The 19455-nt window shown below is 47.4% G+C and overlaps 1 protein-coding gene across 1 annotated transcript in view; it reads right to left on the reverse strand.

Annotated features, from left to right (window-relative positions):
- SVIL (supervillin) overlaps positions 1 to 19455 on the reverse strand; it is an 83965-nt gene that overhangs the window by 25275 nt on the left and 39235 nt on the right. Inside the window, exons 15-23 of the mRNA XM_012654844.1 lie at positions 12224 to 12371; positions 8495 to 8584; positions 8324 to 8410; positions 6514 to 6691; positions 4346 to 4518; positions 2749 to 2904; positions 1452 to 1588; positions 689 to 836; positions 415 to 560 (exon numbers count right to left, since the gene is read on the reverse strand). Of these exons, the coding sequence (XP_012510298.1) occupies positions 415 to 560; positions 689 to 836; positions 1452 to 1588; positions 2749 to 2904; positions 4346 to 4518; positions 6514 to 6691; positions 8324 to 8410; positions 8495 to 8584; positions 12224 to 12371 (1263 nt within the window). The remainder of the gene's footprint in view (positions 1 to 414; positions 561 to 688; positions 837 to 1451; positions 1589 to 2748; positions 2905 to 4345; positions 4519 to 6513; positions 6692 to 8323; positions 8411 to 8494; positions 8585 to 12223; positions 12372 to 19455) is intronic.

Consider the following 19455-nt stretch of genomic DNA (forward strand, 5'->3'; position numbering starts at 1 on the left):
ATATATGTAATTAATAAATATTTACTGGTGTGAGAGGAAAAAAATAGCACATTACTTGGCAAATCCATAAATTGTATATGCATGCATCCATTATTCCTTTAATTTTAGGACTGAAAAATATTTAATGTTTATACAAAATTCAAGAGATAGGGCTAAGTAATTTTGCCTAAAGTGTAAAAGCCTGCAATGATCCATGCTTCTCCTAACAGCATTCTTAATTCTGTGTTAGTATTTAAGATGGCAGTAATGGTTTGAAATCACAAATATCCTTTAAAAAGCTGTAAATGTCCTACCATCAGTACTAACAGCGTCTAACCTTTTTTGAGCACTTGCTCTCTATTTTATCGGGCCGCCCTGGGAAGAGCGTGCTTTTAATGCACCATCTGGTTGAAGGGTGGAGCCCACCCACTGTACCTCTTTTGGCTGCAGGAGGGAGCACTTGGGGATTTTCCCCCAGTAGTCGTCGTCGGGAACAAGCTTGTCATCCATGAGACGGTAAATGCAGTTTGTTTCTATTATGGCTGTTTCATATAGCTCATCTTCTTTTGGGTCTCCAGCAGCTTGGGGATAAGGAAGATAAGAGAGTATCACATTTTACACTAAAAAGTCGCTGGTTTAGAAGAATGACCAAAGGGAAGAGAAAAGAGACTCGAATCTTATCAACCTCTGAAATACAATGGACTCTTACATTGGTAACTGGTCTGGCCCCCCAGGAGCTTCCAGAAGTCTTTGGCTGCATGAGTGTGTGTATTAATCCCTTCTTCGATGGTCTGGATATAAGTAGCTCTACAGCCAAGTTCCCTCTTCGTCTGAATTAAAGTTGCAAGTTCAGAGGCCTAAAAAAAGAGAGGAACACAATTACCTGGGTAGAAAACCCCACGACTGGACAGACTAGTATGTGCTGAAATCAGAGAATAGAAATGGTGTGTATCTGCAAGGAAAACCTGTGACCACAGGTGTGGGTGGACACTGGTTATTGGGGATTTTTAATAAAGTCAAGAAAATATAACTGAAGGACAAGGGGGTATCAATTCTTTAGAGCAGTAATTCTCAATCTTCAATATTCAACAGGTCATGTGGCTTTTTAAAAAAAAAGCCATTCTTTGGACATTGCCCCATGGGATTCTTATTCCAATGGTCTGTGGCTGAACTACATAGGTGCTTGGGATAAAGAACTTTGAAGTGGCACCAGTTCCTTTTTCAAATAAGAATAAACCCAGGATTTAGACATTGAAGGCGTAGGTCACAGTCCTTCTAAAACATCCCCCTTAAGCACGTACCGAAAGCTCATTTAACAGACATTCTGGACAAGAACACCACCTATCCCTTCCCACTGGAATGAAGCATCTGGCACGCCTGAGACTCTTTTTCATGATGTGACAACTGCAGGAACATTCTATGAGTGCATAAAGGAGACGTTAACGAAAGTATTTTTATTTTTAGATACCAACCTTCGCCTTCTCTATGACGTTTGCGAACTCTCCTGTCCACAGGAAGCAGTGGTGGGGGGAGAGCAGGAGGAAGCAGTCCCCGCTGTTGAGCGACGAGGCGCGGGGTTCCACCAGCCTGGTCTGCACGTGTCTTCTTCCTGAACGCGAGGCCCAGAGTCACCGTCTCCCCCGACAGGAGAGCTGGGACTAGGACAACCCTACGTCTGGAGCACCCCTGCAACTGACTCAGTTCTGAAGAGTCTTGTCTACATGACCCTGGGTGGCCTGTTGGGGGCTTTGAAACAGGTACCAGGATAGCATCATCAATTACTTCCCTTGGGTCACCACGCTACTCAGGACATCATCACTGTCTGTTTACGGTATGAGTGTGGATTAATTAAGGCTCCCTCCTCCCAGGAAATGTGCAAACACGCTCCTTTTCCCTCCTCCACTCTTCTCCTAGGGCCTTTCCACCTAACGTCTCCGCTGTGCTCAGCAACACCTGTCGGCCAGGCCTTGCGGAAGGCACACCCTTCACGCAGGGTCTCCCCTTCCAGAGTTTTCACTGGATCAGCTCGGAGGGAAGCACAGCCTCATGCTGGTCTCAACACCTTCTCCTAAATGATTTGTTGATTTCGAGCTGTCCCCAGCTACACTGACAGCGTAGTCTCTGGGTTAGAACGTGGGACAGAGATTGGTTATTTGGGCTTGTCACTAGTCTTTTTACATACACCAGAAAGGACAGTGGTGACGCAGGAACATGCCAGAGACCCTCACGGAGGCAGAGCATAGTTCACCCACCGTCCTCCCGAGGAGTCATCTCTAGGGGCGGCCTAGGAAGCAGCGCCTGGTTGTCCCCAAAGCCTCCCTTGCTACAGGTAGGAAGCACATTCCAGTGGAATCCAGGTCGGCTCATTCCTCTGCCCTCCCGTGATTCCTTCCCCAAGAACGCGCCCCTCTCCTCCGGCCTGCACGACGTTTGCTTATCTCCACGTGGAGGACCAAGTGGAGAGCAGAGAGCCACTCTGATGGCCTCGGGCACGCCTGGTTACTGCCCCACTGCAGGGCAGGGCGCAGCTGCCGTGACCCCGGGCACCTTACAAACCTCTCGAGGCCCCCGTGGGCGTAACACTTCCTACCTCGCGGAATCTGGGGAAGCTGGAGACAGGAGGTAGCAATGGCCTGCAGCACACGGGAGGGTCTCAAAGTACGCGTCCCCATCCCCGAACAGGGACGAAAGGAGGCAGGCGGGACTCCCGAGGTGACCGGGCAGAGACCTCTGGTCAGCGTGGCCTTTCTCCGGGCTGCTGGGAGATACCTTTGATCTGTAGCAGCATCAGCTTCCTGTAGGGCACTGCGCTGTTGTTGGAGCTCTGCTCCGTCAGGCTGGCGCTCCGCAGGCTGACGTTGCTGAAGTTCTCTTTACTGGCTAAGCCTGCCAGAGTGGCTTCCGAGAAGTTGGAATTGGAGGACACTGGGCAGGGTGAATGAGGAAACACAACAGGGGGAGGCAAGAGGATCAGGCGAAAGGGCAGTGCTCACGACCGAAAAGTTCACGCAGCTCATCGCTTAACCACTGTGTCAAAAATGAGACACAGGACTGAAAATATAAACTGCTTGTTGACGAGTGTCGCACCTCGCCATGCAGGGGGACAAGAATTGGGTGAACCGAGTGACGATGTGGACCAGCTACTGTAGTGTGGCACCAGGAGCTGAACTCATTTGCTGCAATTCCACGGAAAGCTGCTACAAACACTCACAGCCTTTAGATATTGGACTGTGTTCCCAAGGACGGCTATTCGATGTCTTCCACCAAACACCTTTTATATGTAGGAAAGGAGACACTGTGTCAGGGATGATTCGTTCTAATCTTTTTCTAGAGGCACAGTGATCAACGAGGTGATATCTTGTGGTCCCGGCTCTCAGACCTCAGACGGCAATCACGAGATGCTGGGGTTGTCCGTGCACACCAAGCCATGCCCCAGAGCCCCAGGGTGGGGGCAGAGGAACAGCATGTGGAATTTGTGCCAACCATCCTTTATTTCTCCAACTTATTGTTCTAAAAAATGTATATGCTGGAGAGACATTCAGAAAATTATTTTGCTCGGATTAGGTTTGAAGAAAGATAACACTACCTGACAATTCCTATGGCATGGTGATTTTGAAATATACTTTCTTAGTAAACCACTTATAATCAAAAGACTCAACCACATCATCTAAATACTATCTTTCTAAGAAAAACGTTAGGAAAAAGGTTTATGAGTGCTACAGAAACATGAAAATTATGGCAAGAATATTCAAAATATCAAGATTACGTGTGCTAGCACCTCTGCCAAGAACACTGCTGTTGCAAGCTAGGGAACCCCACATTATCGAGCAGATAACAGCAGTGTGGCTCGGCCTAAAGTGGAAGCGAGTGTCCAGAACCCCCTTCCCAGAACTCCCAACACCCCCTCCACCCAACTGACATCCCACCAAGGAGCTGAGGGTCCTACTGAGAACGATTTGAAAAGCACTGGTTTATGCATTAATAATATAAAAATCTAGGGTTAGAAAAAGCAGTGATTTGGGCCATTTTTCCATGAAAGATCAAATGCTTTACTCCTGAATAAAATTAAGTGGAGAATTATTGTGTTCAGGCTCTAAAGAGCTGAAGGTGGGTGGAATTACAGTGTCCACAAACATCCTTGTCCAACCTCTTGCAAGGAAACTCAACACTACAGGATAATTCGGATTAACCAAGGAACAGATGATACACCTGTGGAGAGGCTTTAACTTCTAGGCAGGTGTGCATGTGCAACCTCACTCATTTTGATTTCGTGAGTGGTTTCTGCAAGGCAGGAAAACAAGGCATGAATGGAATAACCGAGCAACCAGCTCCCAAGCACGCAGCGGGCGGTGGCCCAAACACTCACTCTTCTCCACTCTCATCCGCTTCGACTCCATGAGGGCGACGTTCAGCCTCTGCTCGGTGTACTCCTGCAGGAGATCTTCTCTCGCCGCCAGCATCTTCAGGGGGTTTCTCGAAGCCTGCACCCGGCGCTTGGGCCTCACCGCGCGCTTGTGCTCGGCCACGGAAGACGTCAGTCTGCGGAGCAAAGCAGAGGCGTCTTCGTCTGTGACAACAGCCGCACCTGGCTATGTGCGGTTCTCGGACTCCACAATTTTATTTCCTGATTTCGTTACAAATCTTACAACTTCTCCTCCCATGGCCACTGCCCTGACGTGGAGTCACAGCATCTTGGAGTTGGAAGGAAGATTCAAGCCCACAGAGTTCAAAACCCAGCCACCCCCAGACGCTCCGCTCACTGGAGCCCCTCGGCCTCTGCCCAGAGGCGTCAGTGCGGCTGGGACAGCTGCCCCTGCCGGGCAGCCCTGCGGGTGAGGGGGCTCTGCCTGCTCCTACCACGCCGCGCACCTGCTCCCACTCTCCCCCCGGAACCAGACGTCCACGTCTGCTTCTCTGTCTCCGGCAAGCCCTTCAACGGCCTGCTCCTCGAGCCAATCTGTCTGCTTCCGTCTAAACCTCCTACCAGGAACAGCTCCTCAGTTCCCGGCTCATCCTCCACAACTAGCCGCCAAGCAACCCACTGTCCCTCTCTGAAAAGTATCCACTATTTGGAAGAACCTATTGAAATAAAATAGGCCCACAAAACCACCTGTGACCACCCCACCCTCACAACCCTCTGGGGTGGGGAACCAGGCTGGGAGAGGTGGGGAGACGCCGCTGTCACCTTAACTTCCAGCTGCACAGGTCTCGGGGCCTGAAGGGCCTCTTTCTGCGTACCATGTCACGTGTGTGTGAGTGTGCAGATACATGCTTAAGTTATTGTATGTAATAATCTAAACAATGACACTGGGTGAGAAGTTTGAGAAATGGTTTAAATAACTATGTATGCAAATACCTGAAAGATTGCTTCGAGGTGGGAAATGGCAAAGGGTTTTTTCCAAGGTTGGAAATTGAAACAAACTGAAATATGCAGGAAATGTATCAAGAGCAGCTTATGGAAGACGCACCATGGTGGAAGAGACAGTGACCCTGACAACCTGTAGAACGAGCACGTCCACGCGGTGGGCTGCTGTGGGTTCCGCCTGCCCAGCGGACCCTCCCTGCTTCTGGTAATAGCATCTGGGTTTCCTTTCAGGAAACCGACTCACTGTCCCCCGCTACGGCTCTGGAGGGATCCAGAAACCCAGTTCTGGCCAGTCAGCACCTTCTAGCCCGCTGGCCACAGCGATTGGTCAGGGATGGACTTGGGCTCAGGCTGAAGCCACGAAACCAAACCCGGAACGTCCACTGGGACTCCCGGCAAGAGGAGCTGCCTGTGCTGGGCTGGCCGAGCGCGCAGCCGGAGCCGGCGAACCCTGGGCTAGGGCGGCGTCCAGCTGCGAGGGAGGCAGCCCACGGAACAGCAGCCAAGACGACCACCGCGTTCTGAGGAGCCCCTAGAAGCCAGGTCCCACCTGCACTTTCCGCGGCAAGCCTGCGAACCTCTCTCCAGCCTTCCTTCGCTGAAGCCAGTTTGACTGGGGTTTCCCTGGCACTGGCAACTGAGGGAATCCTAACACCATAATTCACTGTGTTAGGTGGTGTAGTCGCGTTCTCACGTGAAGTCAGACCCTTAGACTTGGACGTCACTGAGAGAGCCCTCAGACCAGTTGCTGTCACGCGTGACTGTAAGCTAAGGAACATGCTTGACTGACTTTCTAGTTAGTGGAACTAATTTGAGCCCATATCATCCAAACATTTTTCAAAATTCTGAGTAAGAATTCAACGTGTCAGATGAAAGACACATGTAGAAATCTCTGCTAAGTGACGTTAATCTAAAAAATTGCAAAACAATGTTCAAGTTATGTGAAAAATCCAGTGATGCCATCTTTATGGAACAGGACAAACATCCGTGGCACACGTGGTCGGCCTGAAGCGCATCTGGTCTGGGCTCTGCGTGTGTATCGCCCCCGCACCGTGCACCTGGCTCCGGAGCGAGTGCAGGGGGGTGGTCTCCACTATAGAAGGCAACGCGGGGGCGGGATCCTGCGGCAGTGCCACGTGGGGGCCACGAAGGAGGCCAGAGTAACTCACTTGGGTGCATCGGGATCAAAAATCGCATCGAAGTCCTCGTCTAGCTCCACGGGGCTTCTCGGTATGTTGTAGTCCACGCTGCGGTAAAACCTGGCAAAGGTTTCGTCATCATCCAGCTTCATCACCTCTTTGACAGATTTGCCGGTGACAGTGAGGACCGTCTCCTGCAGCCCACCAACTGCCAACACACAAGCAAATAACGTGAGAGTTTTATGAAACAATGACTCTAAGTGCCTCCCGATATTTTAAGAATGATTTCCTCCCCTAAATTCAGGAATAGAGAGGACACGATAGTGACATACAAGGTCCTGTGGTTGCCGCCGGAGCCCTTACCTGACTTCTCAGGTAAGGATGTCCCACTGAGCAAACCCTGCACGGGAAAGCGGTGGAAGAGAGGGAGGCTGACCCTGTTGCTCCCAAGTCCACCGAACAATTCCGAATCTGTGCCTATTTCTGTTGGGGGCAGAAGAACCAGCCTCGTGCTACATCAGGGGCGGCAAACTTCTTCCAAAAAGGGCCCAGCAGAACGTGTTTCAGGCTTTGCGTGGGGCGGGGCGGGGGAGGTGCATGTGGCCTGCGCTGCAGCTACCCAATTCTGCTGCTGTAGTGCAAAGGCAGCTACTGAAAATAGGGTCGCAATGGGCATGGACGTGTTCCAATAAAACTTTATTTACAAAAACAGGTGGACGGCTGGATTTGGCAATGGCCATTGTTTGCTGACCCACTGGCTAGAACATTGTTACATGTATGAAATAAATTCTTTGACTGTTTGAATTCCTTGTCTAGCCAGCTTAGTTATTATATTATACTTTAATATTTCTGTTTAATAGTGATTGTTTGTATTGTTTTCAACCTTTTCAGGGTCACTGTCATAGTAAGGGCTCCCAGGGCCTAGAATTTGATAAGTTTCAAGTACTGGACCTTTTTTGTCAAGAGACAAAAGGCTATTTCTGTATATTATTCTTTTACTTTGTATACTTTGTTGACTTTTATATTGAAATACTTATTCCAACATTTATTTACCAGAATTTTCTTTTAGAAATCATTTCTGGTTATAATAAATAATATCAACTTTTACTTTTTTTTTTTTTTTTTGAGACAGAGTCTCACTCTGTTGCCTGCAGGCTAGAGTGCCGTGGCGTCAGCCTAGCTCACAGCAACCTCAAACTCCTGGGCTCAAGCGATCCTCCTGCCTCAGCCTCCCAAGTAGCTGGGACTACAGGCACTCGCCACCACGTCTGGCTAATGTTTTGTTTCTATTTTTAGTTGCCTGGCTAATTTTTTCTATTTTTAGTAGAGATGGGGTCTTGATCTGCTCAGGCTGGTCTCGAACTCCTGAGCTCGAGCGATCCTCCCGCCTCGGCCTCCCAGAGTGCTGGGATTACTGGCGGGAGCCACCGCGCACAGCCCAGCTTTTACCTTATTGGAAATCGATACCTACAATTTTAAGTTAGGCCAGCCCGAGATCATGTTGATTTGCATATGTGTCATAATCTGCTTTCAGGGTTATCAGCAAAATCACTGAGTTCACAATTCTGACTGGATGACGTCCCAAGGGTTTTAGATTCAGGAACAAGTAAGCATGTTATTGGGAGACCCTAACTGAGTACATCATCAAGGGAATCAGGGCTTGATAATCCAAACAGTCATGACCAAAACCTCATTTTTTGACAGGCAATAAGAAAGATAATGATTACAGCATGCATTAGTGAAGCCATAATGAAAGAAGACAATTTAGCTGAGGACAAAACGCAGTCAGAGTTAGGATTTAGAGATCTGAGCACGAAGGCTTCGGACTTCTGGGATGTACCTTTGTTGTTGAGCCGTCTCAGGAAGGTTTCTAGCCTGTCCAACTTGAGGTCCGACTCCAGCTGCATATCTGGTCTGGCTTCAATATCTAGGCGAGTGGACACCAGGCGTGAGAGTGCATCCACGGGCTCTAGCCAGAAACCCTTGGCGCGTCGGGGCCATGGTCACTTACCTTCTAGGGGTTTGGAGACCGGTGTAGTCCCCCTCGTTTTGCTGCCAATGGGAGATGCCACCGGGGTTATGGCAGTGGGTGACGCCAAACCTGCAGGGCAAGCAAAGCGGCTGTTGAGCTTCTCGGGATCACGTCTGGAAACCTCCAGGATCTGGGAGATCTCCACGCGTGTCAGCATAGACTGCACAGCGTATGAGAATTATACATGTGCATGCGCTCACACACACGTGTGCACACACACACATACGCGTCTGGCAGCCACCACGGCTCCGTGGGACAACTGCAAAGGGAGACAGGATTTTATCGTTCCCAAGGACGGTAAGAGCTACCAAGCTGATGTTCGAGGTGAACAACGAAGATGTGGAAAACGAGTCCATGACGTGACGTGTAAACTTGAGCAGAAGGAGGTGTGAGTGCCGCCCTCCGGGGGAGGCAGGGGTGGCTGGGGAGAAGGCGCATCTGCACCGCCTCCCGCAGCGCAAGGCGAGAATGAGCCTCATCGCACTAGCCAGCACCAGGCCCCAGCACCAGCGTTTTCCTCCAGGCTGAGTGAGCTGCGGGTGGCACGCTGGCCTTGGGGACACTACACAGACAATACCCCGGGGCTGCCGATCTTTCAGCAGACAGACGCAGACGAGTGCACATCTGAACTGGCTGGCGGTCGGAGGGCCTGTCCATCTCGGGCATGGCTGGAAACTGGCGCTATGCCCTCTTATATTTTATGTTTGTCTAGAAGCAGGGTGGGGGATTTTTAAAAGGGCAAATGGTAAGGGACATATGAAAGGGAAGGAGCGGAATTCCAGCAGAGAGAAGGTGTCTGGCTGGAACAGGAAAACTCAGTGAAGAGAAAGGCGAGTATTTTTATCCTAACCTAAGTAAAGGGGATAGGAAAGAGAAGTGATTAGTGTATTTTACAAAAAAGAAAGGAGAGGTGAATATTCTTTGTATTCATCTGTAATAAATGTGAAATCCTCGGATGACACTGCCACCTCACACGTCCCTGGAAGAACAACATCTGGAGGGTATGCAAATCACTATCACAAGGAAAAAATGAATGAATGAATGAATGAATGACTCTGCTCCTTCCTCCTGTGAGCTGGAGAGGTAACTATTATAGCATAAAAAAATTTAAGGAAAAATACCAATAAGTGGTTTAAAACTTAAGTTTTAGGTAATATTCTAGAAGCACTTCTCATCATGTATATATATTTGATTGATGATGTCAATACAAGTTTTAAAATCTGTTTCGATTACCAGACCTGGACAGGGTTTATATCAGCGAGAACGTAAACTTTCTTGAAAGATGATAAAGACAAGTAGAACTCGGAATCACAGCGTGGGGCAGCACATCGCCACCTAGCAAAGGGTGCTTTAGAGACTTCGGCCGAGTTCATGAGCACTGAGGTCGTTAACTCTGAAGCCAATAAAGCAGGACAGACTCAGAGGGCTGGTTTCCAAAGTAACCGGTGAAATCTGTCCCTCTTCTATGGGGACACCGAGCAAACCCTGCTGCTATGGCCCCCTCTGCTGATCGCTCAGGCAGTGGCACTACAAAAAAAAAAAAAAAAACAAAAAAAGAGCTCCCGGAGCTGGCACATTTCTTTCCCAGCCAGAGAGCTAGAGACAAGGACTCTTCTGTAATGGCGCAGGGCACAGAGACTTAAGTTACAAAATGTTAAGACAAAGCCCTCCCTATACCTCTTTTCAGTGAATTCTAGATGCAATAACCAGTCACTTCCTTTCTTTGGGAACGTTTTCGCATCTTTCTTATTCAAAGGTGCACTTGGAATACTCTTCTTCTAGGAGAATTCAAGAATGCCATGGAAACCTCGTGGGGTGCTAATTGCTACACAGAATCCAGGGACATGGAAAAGGGAGAAAGTCCTCATGAAGCTGGGGGAGAAGAGGTGTCTCTGGGGTGAGAGCATGGACATCAGGTGGACATCAGGGCCAGCGTGCCTCCTGGCGCACTGAGGGGTGGCAACCCCTGGGTGCCCGGCGGCCTGCTGGGACGGGAAGTGTGGCTGTCCTGCAGTGGCTGTTTTATTCTGCAGGGCACCTGAATCGGGTGCCGTATTACTGCAAATCAAAAAGGGTTAATGACCCACGTGAAATATGTAATCCAGTAGGTGGTAACAAATAATTAGAAATAAATATAGAATACAGTTTCTTCATTAGATTAAAAGTACAAGAAAATTATTTCCTGAGCAAGCCACATAGCATGTTAAATAAAAATTCCCAATTTATTTGGGAAATGTGAAACTCACCCACAGAGGAATAGAAACGATTCCTTCTCCAAACCTGCATAAGAGCAACCTACTTTCTCTGCCATCAATGTGGACAAGGGGAGAGGTATTTGCTAGTAAGGGCCCCCTCACAAACACACCACAATTTTTAAGATCAGAGAAGGAAAAAGAAACCAAAGCAAAAAGTCATCAGGAGAAAACACGCTAGAAGTTGGAAATTTGAAGCCCTGGTTCCAGTTTTTGGCTTTAGTTCTTTTTAACCAATCTGTGCCTACGGGTACGCATCTGTTAACACAGGACGGGGATCTTGTTAAAGAAGTTTAAAGATGATCATACAGCTCTGCAATCCGATGAAGAAAACAGTCAAATGCTACCTCATCCTGTGAGGGTAGATTGTCTTCTGTTATCCTCTGGCAATTCCAAGGTGAGGGGAGAACAGATTTGTTAGGAAGGATTCTTCCACTGAGATCTGCGTGAGTCACAATTCGGGGTTTTCCCCTTCCTGCCCCTCTTCCTTCTGCAAACGTTTATTTCGTGCCTGTGATGAGTTAGGTACCATTCCTAAGAACCAGGATTCCTGAGGTTTTGGTAAAAAGGAAAGCTAAACCTATAAAGTTGATGACAGTATGTTAAGACGAAGTGAATGTGAAAACTTTTACTACTAAGTTAGGACATATGCTTTTAAATAACAGCTTAGAGAATGAAGATATATGCATATTGGTGACAAAGGAAATCCAACTTCTAACCATTTCCTACAGAATATGAAATAAAGGTCCGAACACTCCCACGGAGCCTCAAAGCTCTCTGAGACTTCCCCCACCATGTGACGTGTCAGTCCACGTCATGAATCTTTGAGTGCAGTCCTCAAATCGGTTCCAAACCTCGAGCTGCAGGGAAGGAACTTCAGCAGGGAAATCCCACTTCCCTGGAACTGGATACATCTTTTAACATCTATTAAAACATATCTAGAAACTGGCCTCTGTAAGCCAGAGAAATCCGGTTCCATGGAAAGGGACCTAGGAATTAACCGAAAGGGAGAGGAGACAAACTTCCTTATTGAGAAGTGCTCACTCAGGGTAAGGGGTTGCCAGGTTATGAGAAAATAGCAATAGAAATAATTTAAAAGAAATTATGGGAAAAGACCAAGATTTGGTAGCAGATTTGCAATTGCTTTTGAAACCTACCATTGCACTCTATTCCCAAAGAGGTCAGTTTTGAAATAGGGACAAAGTGACTTATGTGTCTCACATGGAAGATGGCATTATTTATGAAGAGAAGACACGCAGTAGGAATAGCTCACAAAACTTACCCAAAAAAACGTTTCCACGCTGTCAGTAAGTTTAAAAATGTGAGAAGACCGTGGCTTGTTTTTCTTAAATTAAGCTGTCACATGCCACCATCACCTCCACGGGTGAGCGTGCTCATGTGCACACACGTGTACACACACACACACACACACACGCACGCACGCACACTCTCTGACCTTTCTTCACCATCCTGCCAGCCACGGTAAACTGGGTGGAGTCGTTGGCTGCGCCCCGGCCTTTGGTTTTCCAAGCTTCCTCTCTCACAGTGATCAGATGCTTCCTCTCCTCAATGGTCATCTGGCTCTCTCGACTTTCTGTGACCCGCTGTTGATGAGACACACAAAACAGAAAACAGGAGACAGAAATGGTAGACGTGTGAACGCCCGCAGCATTCATCCGTGAAAAAGCACGCAAACCAAGAGGAGTCAGACATTACCCAAAGATGTCCAGAAATGTTCTATTTGAAATGGGTTTGGCTTCCTTCTTTCCAGGCCATTAACAATACTGAGACTTCAGGTTGAAACCTTTGTTCTCTCACTTACGTGTCTGCGACACTACAATACCAAAACGATGCCTTGGAAACACAAACAACTAAGAATAGATTGTCTGCATGCCTGGCACTTTACAGGGTTTTGAAATGGCTCAGTCCTACCCAACTAGTTAAACTTGGTGAACTGGGAGATTTTTATTGACATATGCTCACAAAGAACGTGATCAATCCAGAAAACTTCTTCCACGTGAGCCCAGGAGGAGCATGGTCACCTGTAAGCAGCAGCGCTGACTGGGGGAAGGTGTCCCTGTAAGGCTTACTGGGACCCGGAATACTTTTCCCCGCAGCAGCGATGTCACAGGGGCACTCAGACAACCAGCTCAGCCCACGGAGTGACTCTGAGCCATAAGGTAGCTGACATGGGGGATGAATTACGCTGCAGATGTAACCTACATGTCCAATAACATTAAAAATGCTTTCAAAAGTTTCTAACGGGTTCTGGAGACACCTGCCTCTGCAATTTCCAAGCCATTTGGTGATGTTCCTTTGGTCCATGGTTGGGCCACACGCTTTCAGGTAGCAGAAAGCAAAGGCGAAAAGCTAGAGGGGATTCAGGGGACCAGGAGAGGAGGAGCAGCGCAGGGCGGGACCGGGACAGGGTGACGGGCCTGGGGTGGAGGGAAGGAGGCGGAGGACTGGGCTCAGGGCACTCGGTGGGTTGGGAGGCAGGAGTGGGGGGTGAGGGGCGGGATGTGGACTGAGAGTAGTGGGTGACGCGGGGGCGGGAGGCCCTCAAATGCTGGCAGGACAGAGTTTGCTCTCCCTCCTCATTCACGTCACCTCTCCTTGTACCACAGGAGCCCTGTCTATGGCGGGGCTTAGGGCAGGGTGAGGAGTGGGGAGAGGCACAGGGGCTGCCGGGCTACAATCGATCGAGGAAGGAGAGCGGAAGGAACTTCCCTGCTGGCTGCCTGGAAGTGCCCCAGAGAAGGGGCTGGCCCTCTGCTGTCACCCCAGTCTCTGCTTAGACCCGGGGAAGGTGATTTCTGCCAGCACTCCTGCTCCCAGCTACAACCGAGCACTCTTTAACTCCCTCTGGCAGTTCCCCCAGCCTCTCCTCCTTCATAGGGAGTTTTCCTGGGATGAGAAGTCAATGTAGACCCAAGCGGCCCAAAGGCCCTCCACTGTCACCCGGGGAGGACTAGGACAGCCTCACGGGGAAATACCTCCTAGTGGCTCGGGGACTCTCTTCCTCCACAACCTGCCCTCACACTAGTGCAAATTAGCTTCCCTTAAGGGATCAACAGGAAGGGACTAAAGTTTTAAATTTTACCAAATAAAAAGTTACACATTTTTTTTAAAAAAACTCTTTTTCCTTAACATTTCCAATCACGATTTGGCGGGATGCCCTGAAATCCAAGTAATTTTCGGAATCACATTCCCTTATAAAATAACCTAGGAGGTTGGCTCGCCAAAAGGACTTCATCAAAATTCAAGAAAGAAAATTTAAGTTTTCCTTGCAAATAAAGTTTCAGGAGTGAATTTTAATCAAACCAATGCAGAACTTGGCTTAAAATACTTCCAAGAGATGTACAAAGTGCCAAGAAAGTTGGCTTCCCCCAAGGTCCAGACAACACTGCGTGAACTCACTGAGACATCTCCAAAGTCCAGGGTGGAGTAGCGGGTGTGGTGAGTGACTCAGGAAAATACTACCCTCGAATCAACAATTTCCTTCCCCAAAGCACTTGGGTTTCCCTAGAGCTCCTCTGTGCACATGAGGGGTATGAGACCGGGATGACACAACCACTTCAGAATTTAAACCTTTATTCACTTGCCAGAGCTAGGTCAAGAAGGATTTTTTTTTTTATTCCCGTCTAAATGATAATATTAAACATAAAAGTTTTTGTTTCTCTAGAACTTTCTATGTAACTTTGCTACTTAGTGGGGTTGGCTTAGGGACCCCTAATTCCTGCTCTCCGGCTTTCGACGGCTCTACTAGGGTGTAAGGAACACACAGTTTGTTTATTTTCCGAAGAATCGAATGATACTCATCACAAGTCACTGTTCTATTTTAGAACTTAAAATGTGAAAACAAATGGATATCCTTGTCCATTTGCTTTTATTATTAGCTTAAAACTTTATTATTGTCTTGTTTTTCCCCTCTAAGTTTTTTTTTCCTCATTTAGAGAAGGACATAACTTGGATGGTAGTAAGTATTGTGTCACTTTAGGATTGACTGGAATAGTAAAGAGAGTTGGGGCAGAATCGGAACAGAAGCTCTCCGCTATCCCACATTCTCCCAAATGTAGATCCCACGAATGCGGTGGGGGAGGTGGAGAGCGAGGGTGGAGAAAGAAATGAGAGTGGAGGGTAGTGAAATAGTGGGGAAGAGAAGAGGGTCTTCTCTTTGGGATAGACAGAGACTTGGTAGGACAGACCTTAGAACTACACAAAGGATCACTCAGCAAGAACGTGTCCAGGTCACACCACGTTGCTGACGCGTACGCCTCTCTCTGCACCCTGACTGAGAAACCACAGCAAGTCTCGCTTAACGTTTCTTATACAGGGATGTGATCCACCGAGAGAGCAGAGCTAATGTGTACTATCAGGGTTGGGGCAGATTTAAGGGTAAAACTCTTCTATCACTGGAGAGCTTCATGGAAAGAAAATGTTGTCATCTGGCTTTCAAATATTTACCTTATTCCCATCTAGTTGAACTATAAAGGACGAAATCATAAGAGCACATGTGAAGTAATAGGAATGAGGTCAAGTGATAAAGTAGTACTTGTGAGTTTTCGAATATGCTGGCATCATTTAGAATTCTATGCATGGTTAAAGAAATTTAGCTTCGCCCCTTCCTTAGGAGAGATTTCTGTCCGTCGTTACCGCATGCAGCCTTGAATGGCCGGAAGAAAAGATGAGGACAAGATCACAGGCCCAGACCTCAAAGTGACTGTGATCCAGTCTTGTCACCACCTACAGCTCCCAAGATGAAGGAGGGGAATGAAGTGAAATCTTATTCTGGCAGAGGTTTGAGGCATTCAAGGAAGAAGAGAATTGTGCTGAAGCCTGATCCCGAGACAAATGGCTCATTCAGACAGAGCCTGTGTGCCGTTTAAATGCTCCATTTTCATCTCTGAACCTTTGTATTACTGAACACTGAGGCACCGGCACTGCTAGAGGAGAAGAGTGACCTGCCCTCTGATTGCTGACGAGCTGGCGTTACGTAACCGGGAGATACAATATTTATATGCAGCTGGGAAAATTGTGAAGGAGTAAAAATATAGAATTTTTTTGAAATTTTAATTCTGAAGTGATAAAACATACACTGACTTTGGCAAAAGTTATTTTTCTTTAAACTTAAAAGTATACGAAGAGATATTCCATGTTCATGGATAGGAAGACTCAATGTTGTCAAGATGTCAGTTCTTTCCAACTTGATCTATAAATTCAATGCAATCCCAATCAAAATTCCAGGAAGATATTTTGTAGATATTGACAAACTGATCCTAAAGTTTATGTGGAGAGACAAAAGACCCAGAATAGGCTAAACAACATTGAAGGGGAAGAACAAAGTTGGAGGACTGACACTAGCCAACTTCCAGACCTACCATAAAGCTACAGTAATCGAGTCAGTGTGGTACTAGTGAAAGAACAGAAAAACATCAATGGGACAGAATAAAGAGCCCAGAAATAGACCCACATAAATATAGTGGGTCTTTGACAAAGGAGGAAAGGCTGTATAATGGAGAAAAGATAGTATTTTCAACAAATTGTGCTGTACACATCCATGAAAAAAAAGAATCCAGATAAAATCTTACACCATTTGCAAAAATTAACTCAAAATGGTTCACAAAGACCTAAATGTAAAACACAAAACTATAAAACTCCTAGAAGACAATATAGGAGAAAACCTAGATAATCTTGGGTTTGGTGATTAGTTTTTAGATCTAACATCAAGGCAAGATCCGTGAAAGAAATAATAGATCAGCTTAACTTCACTGAAATTAAAAACTTCTGCTCTGTGAAAGACACTGTCAAAAGAATGAGAAAACAAACCACAGATCGGGAGAAAATATTTGAAAAAGACATATCTGATAAAGGACTGTTACTCAAAATATTCAAAGAACTCTTAGAATTCAACAATATGAAAACAAACGATCAGATTAACAAATGGGCACAGCATCTGGAAAGATACTTCGCCAAGATACATGGATGGAAAATAAATGCATGAAAATATGCTCAACATTATATTTGCAAATCCCATCATTAGGGATTTGCAAATTAAAACAAGGAGACACTGCTGCACATGTATTAGAATGCAAAAATGCAAACACTGACCACACCAAATGCTGGCAAGGATGTGGAGGAACAGGGACTCTCATTCATCGTTACTGGGAGTGCAAAACGGTACAGGCACTCTGGAAGACGGTTTGGAGGATTCTTATAAAACTACACATACTCTAACCATGTGATCGAGCAATCGTACTCCCTGACACTCAGATGAGTTGAAAACTTAAGTCCAAACAAAGACCTGCACGTGGATGTTGACAGCAGCTCTACTCATAACTGCCCAAACGAGGCAATCACGATATCCTCCAGGAGGTGAATGGATAAATAAACTAAGGCACATCCAGACAGTGGAATATTATTCGGCACTAGAAGGAAAGAAGCTATCAAGCTATGAAAAGGTCTAGAGGAACTTTAAATGCACGTCACCACGAGAAAGAAGCCAATCTGAAAAGGCTACATCCTGTCTGATTCCAATGCTACGACATTCTGGAGAAGGTGAGACCACGGAGACAGTGGAAAGTCAGAGGTAGCCGTGGCCGGGCAGGGAGAGGGCGGAACGGGGAGAGCACAGAGGACTTCAGGGCCATGAAATGATTCTGTACGATATTGTAACGGTGGATACGTGTCCTACATTTGTCAAAACTGAGAGAGTGGACAGCACCAAGAGTGAATCTTGGCGTAAGCTACAGATTTTGGTGGACGTGTCAATGTAGGTCCATTAGTGGTAACAAATATCCTGCCCTGGTGGGGATGTTGCTATGGGGAGCCGGTGGGGGAAGGGCAGAGGTTTGCAGAAACTTTGCACCTTCTGCTCAATTTAGCTGTGGACCTCAAACTGCTCTAAAAATAAAGTAAAATAAATACACAGCTGTCCCTTGGTAGCTGTGAGGGACTGGTTCCAGGACGCCCCACGCCCACCCCACGGATGCTCAAGTCCTTGATATACGATGGTGCGGTATCTGCATATAAGCTACCCACGTCCTCCCGCATGCTTAATCATCGCTTTATTACTTGTTATACCTGATACAATGTAAATGCTAAGTAAATAGTTTTTATACTGTATTGGTTTTTTAATTTGTATTATTTCTATTGTTGTATTGTTATTTTTTAATTGTTTTGATTTTTCTTTTTTTCAAATAATTTTTGATCCCTAGTTGGTTGAATTCTTGGATGTGGAACTGGCAGATATGAAGGGCTGACTGTATACACTTTAAGACTTCAGGCCGGGCGCAGTGGCTCACGCCTGTAATCCTAGCACTCTGGGAGGCCGAGGCTGGTGGATTGTTTGAGCTCAGGAGTTCGAGATCAGCCTGAGAAAGAGCGAGACTCCACCTCTACTAAAAAATAGAAAGAAATGATCTGGACAACTAAATATATATATATATATAAATGAGCCAGGCATGGTGGTGCGTGCCTGTAGTCCCAGCTACTCGGGAGGCTGAGGCAGGAGGATCGCTTGAGCCCACGAGTCTGAGGTTGCCGTGAGCTAGGCTGATGCCACGGCACTCTAGCCCGGGCAACAGAGCAAAACTCTGTCTCAAAAAAAAAAAGACTTCAATAATATATCTTTTCCTTTAAAGCTTAATATTAACTTGTTTAAAAGCAGCAGCAACTCATTTCCTCCATTCGTGATGGACAGCAAGTTTGCTTCAGATTTCGGCCTCTTTCTTTGGGTGGCCATGGCTGGCGTGTGTGGCCTGGGCTCTCACACCAGCATGTCTAACATCCGGGACAGGAACCTGGGAGAGCGAGCAGAAGGGGGCGGGGAGTTTCCACCTGGGAGGGAGGAGGTGAGATGGAGACACGAGGATGCCAGACACCCCTCTGTCAGCATCCTGTGTGAAACCCTGAGCCTCTCGTGTGACAATGCCTCTCGTGCAACAATGCCTGGTCCTAAAGGAACAGATGCAACCTGATGAGGGGACAGAGGCCCTGAGAGGGAAGTGACCTGGTGAGGTCCCCCCCAGAGGGAGAAGAGAACCTGCGGTTCAAGGAAAAGTGGATGCAGCCTCTTAGCAGAGATATTTTTGACATCACGAACGTTCCAAGGGGAATGAAAAATACCGTTAACCTTTTCAGCTCTAAAAATGATCACACCTCATTCACCCACAAGTTTCTCAGCCCCAGCCAGGTCTCCCCTCTGGGGTGGGGTTCAGCTGGGGTGCAGTGAGGATGGGGGGAGGGGGCAGGGGACTGTGGTGCCTCATTTTAATAGGGCCATTGGGACCGGCTCATGTCGGACGGCCTTTGCTGGAACAAAGACACTCTGCCGCATTTCTCAGGCTCCTGACCGGACTAGGACGTAAAGCTTGGAGACTGCACGGGGACACTTTCCTCTGAAACAGGTTTCATGACTGTGGGGTGAATGAACACCACCAGGTCTGCCTGGAAGTCTGGGCCGGGGATGCAGTGTGTGCGACTACCCCAAATATATGAAGAACCGATTAAATACACACACACACACACACACATGCGCACATACACACACACACACACACACACACACTCTCTCTCTCTCTCTCTCTCTCTCTCTCTCCCCATCTCCCAGTGAAACACAGCAAAGGAGTTACTTCCCCAAATGAAAGAGAAGTTCTTCCCTACAGCTCAGAAATTGCAATGAGGCTT

The sequence above is a fragment of the Propithecus coquereli genome, unplaced genomic scaffold (assembly GCF_000956105.1).
Source record: "Propithecus coquereli isolate 6110/MARCELLA unplaced genomic scaffold, Pcoq_1.0 Scaffold45, whole genome shotgun sequence".
Classification (NCBI taxonomy): domain Eukaryota; kingdom Metazoa; phylum Chordata; class Mammalia; order Primates; family Indriidae; genus Propithecus; species Propithecus coquereli.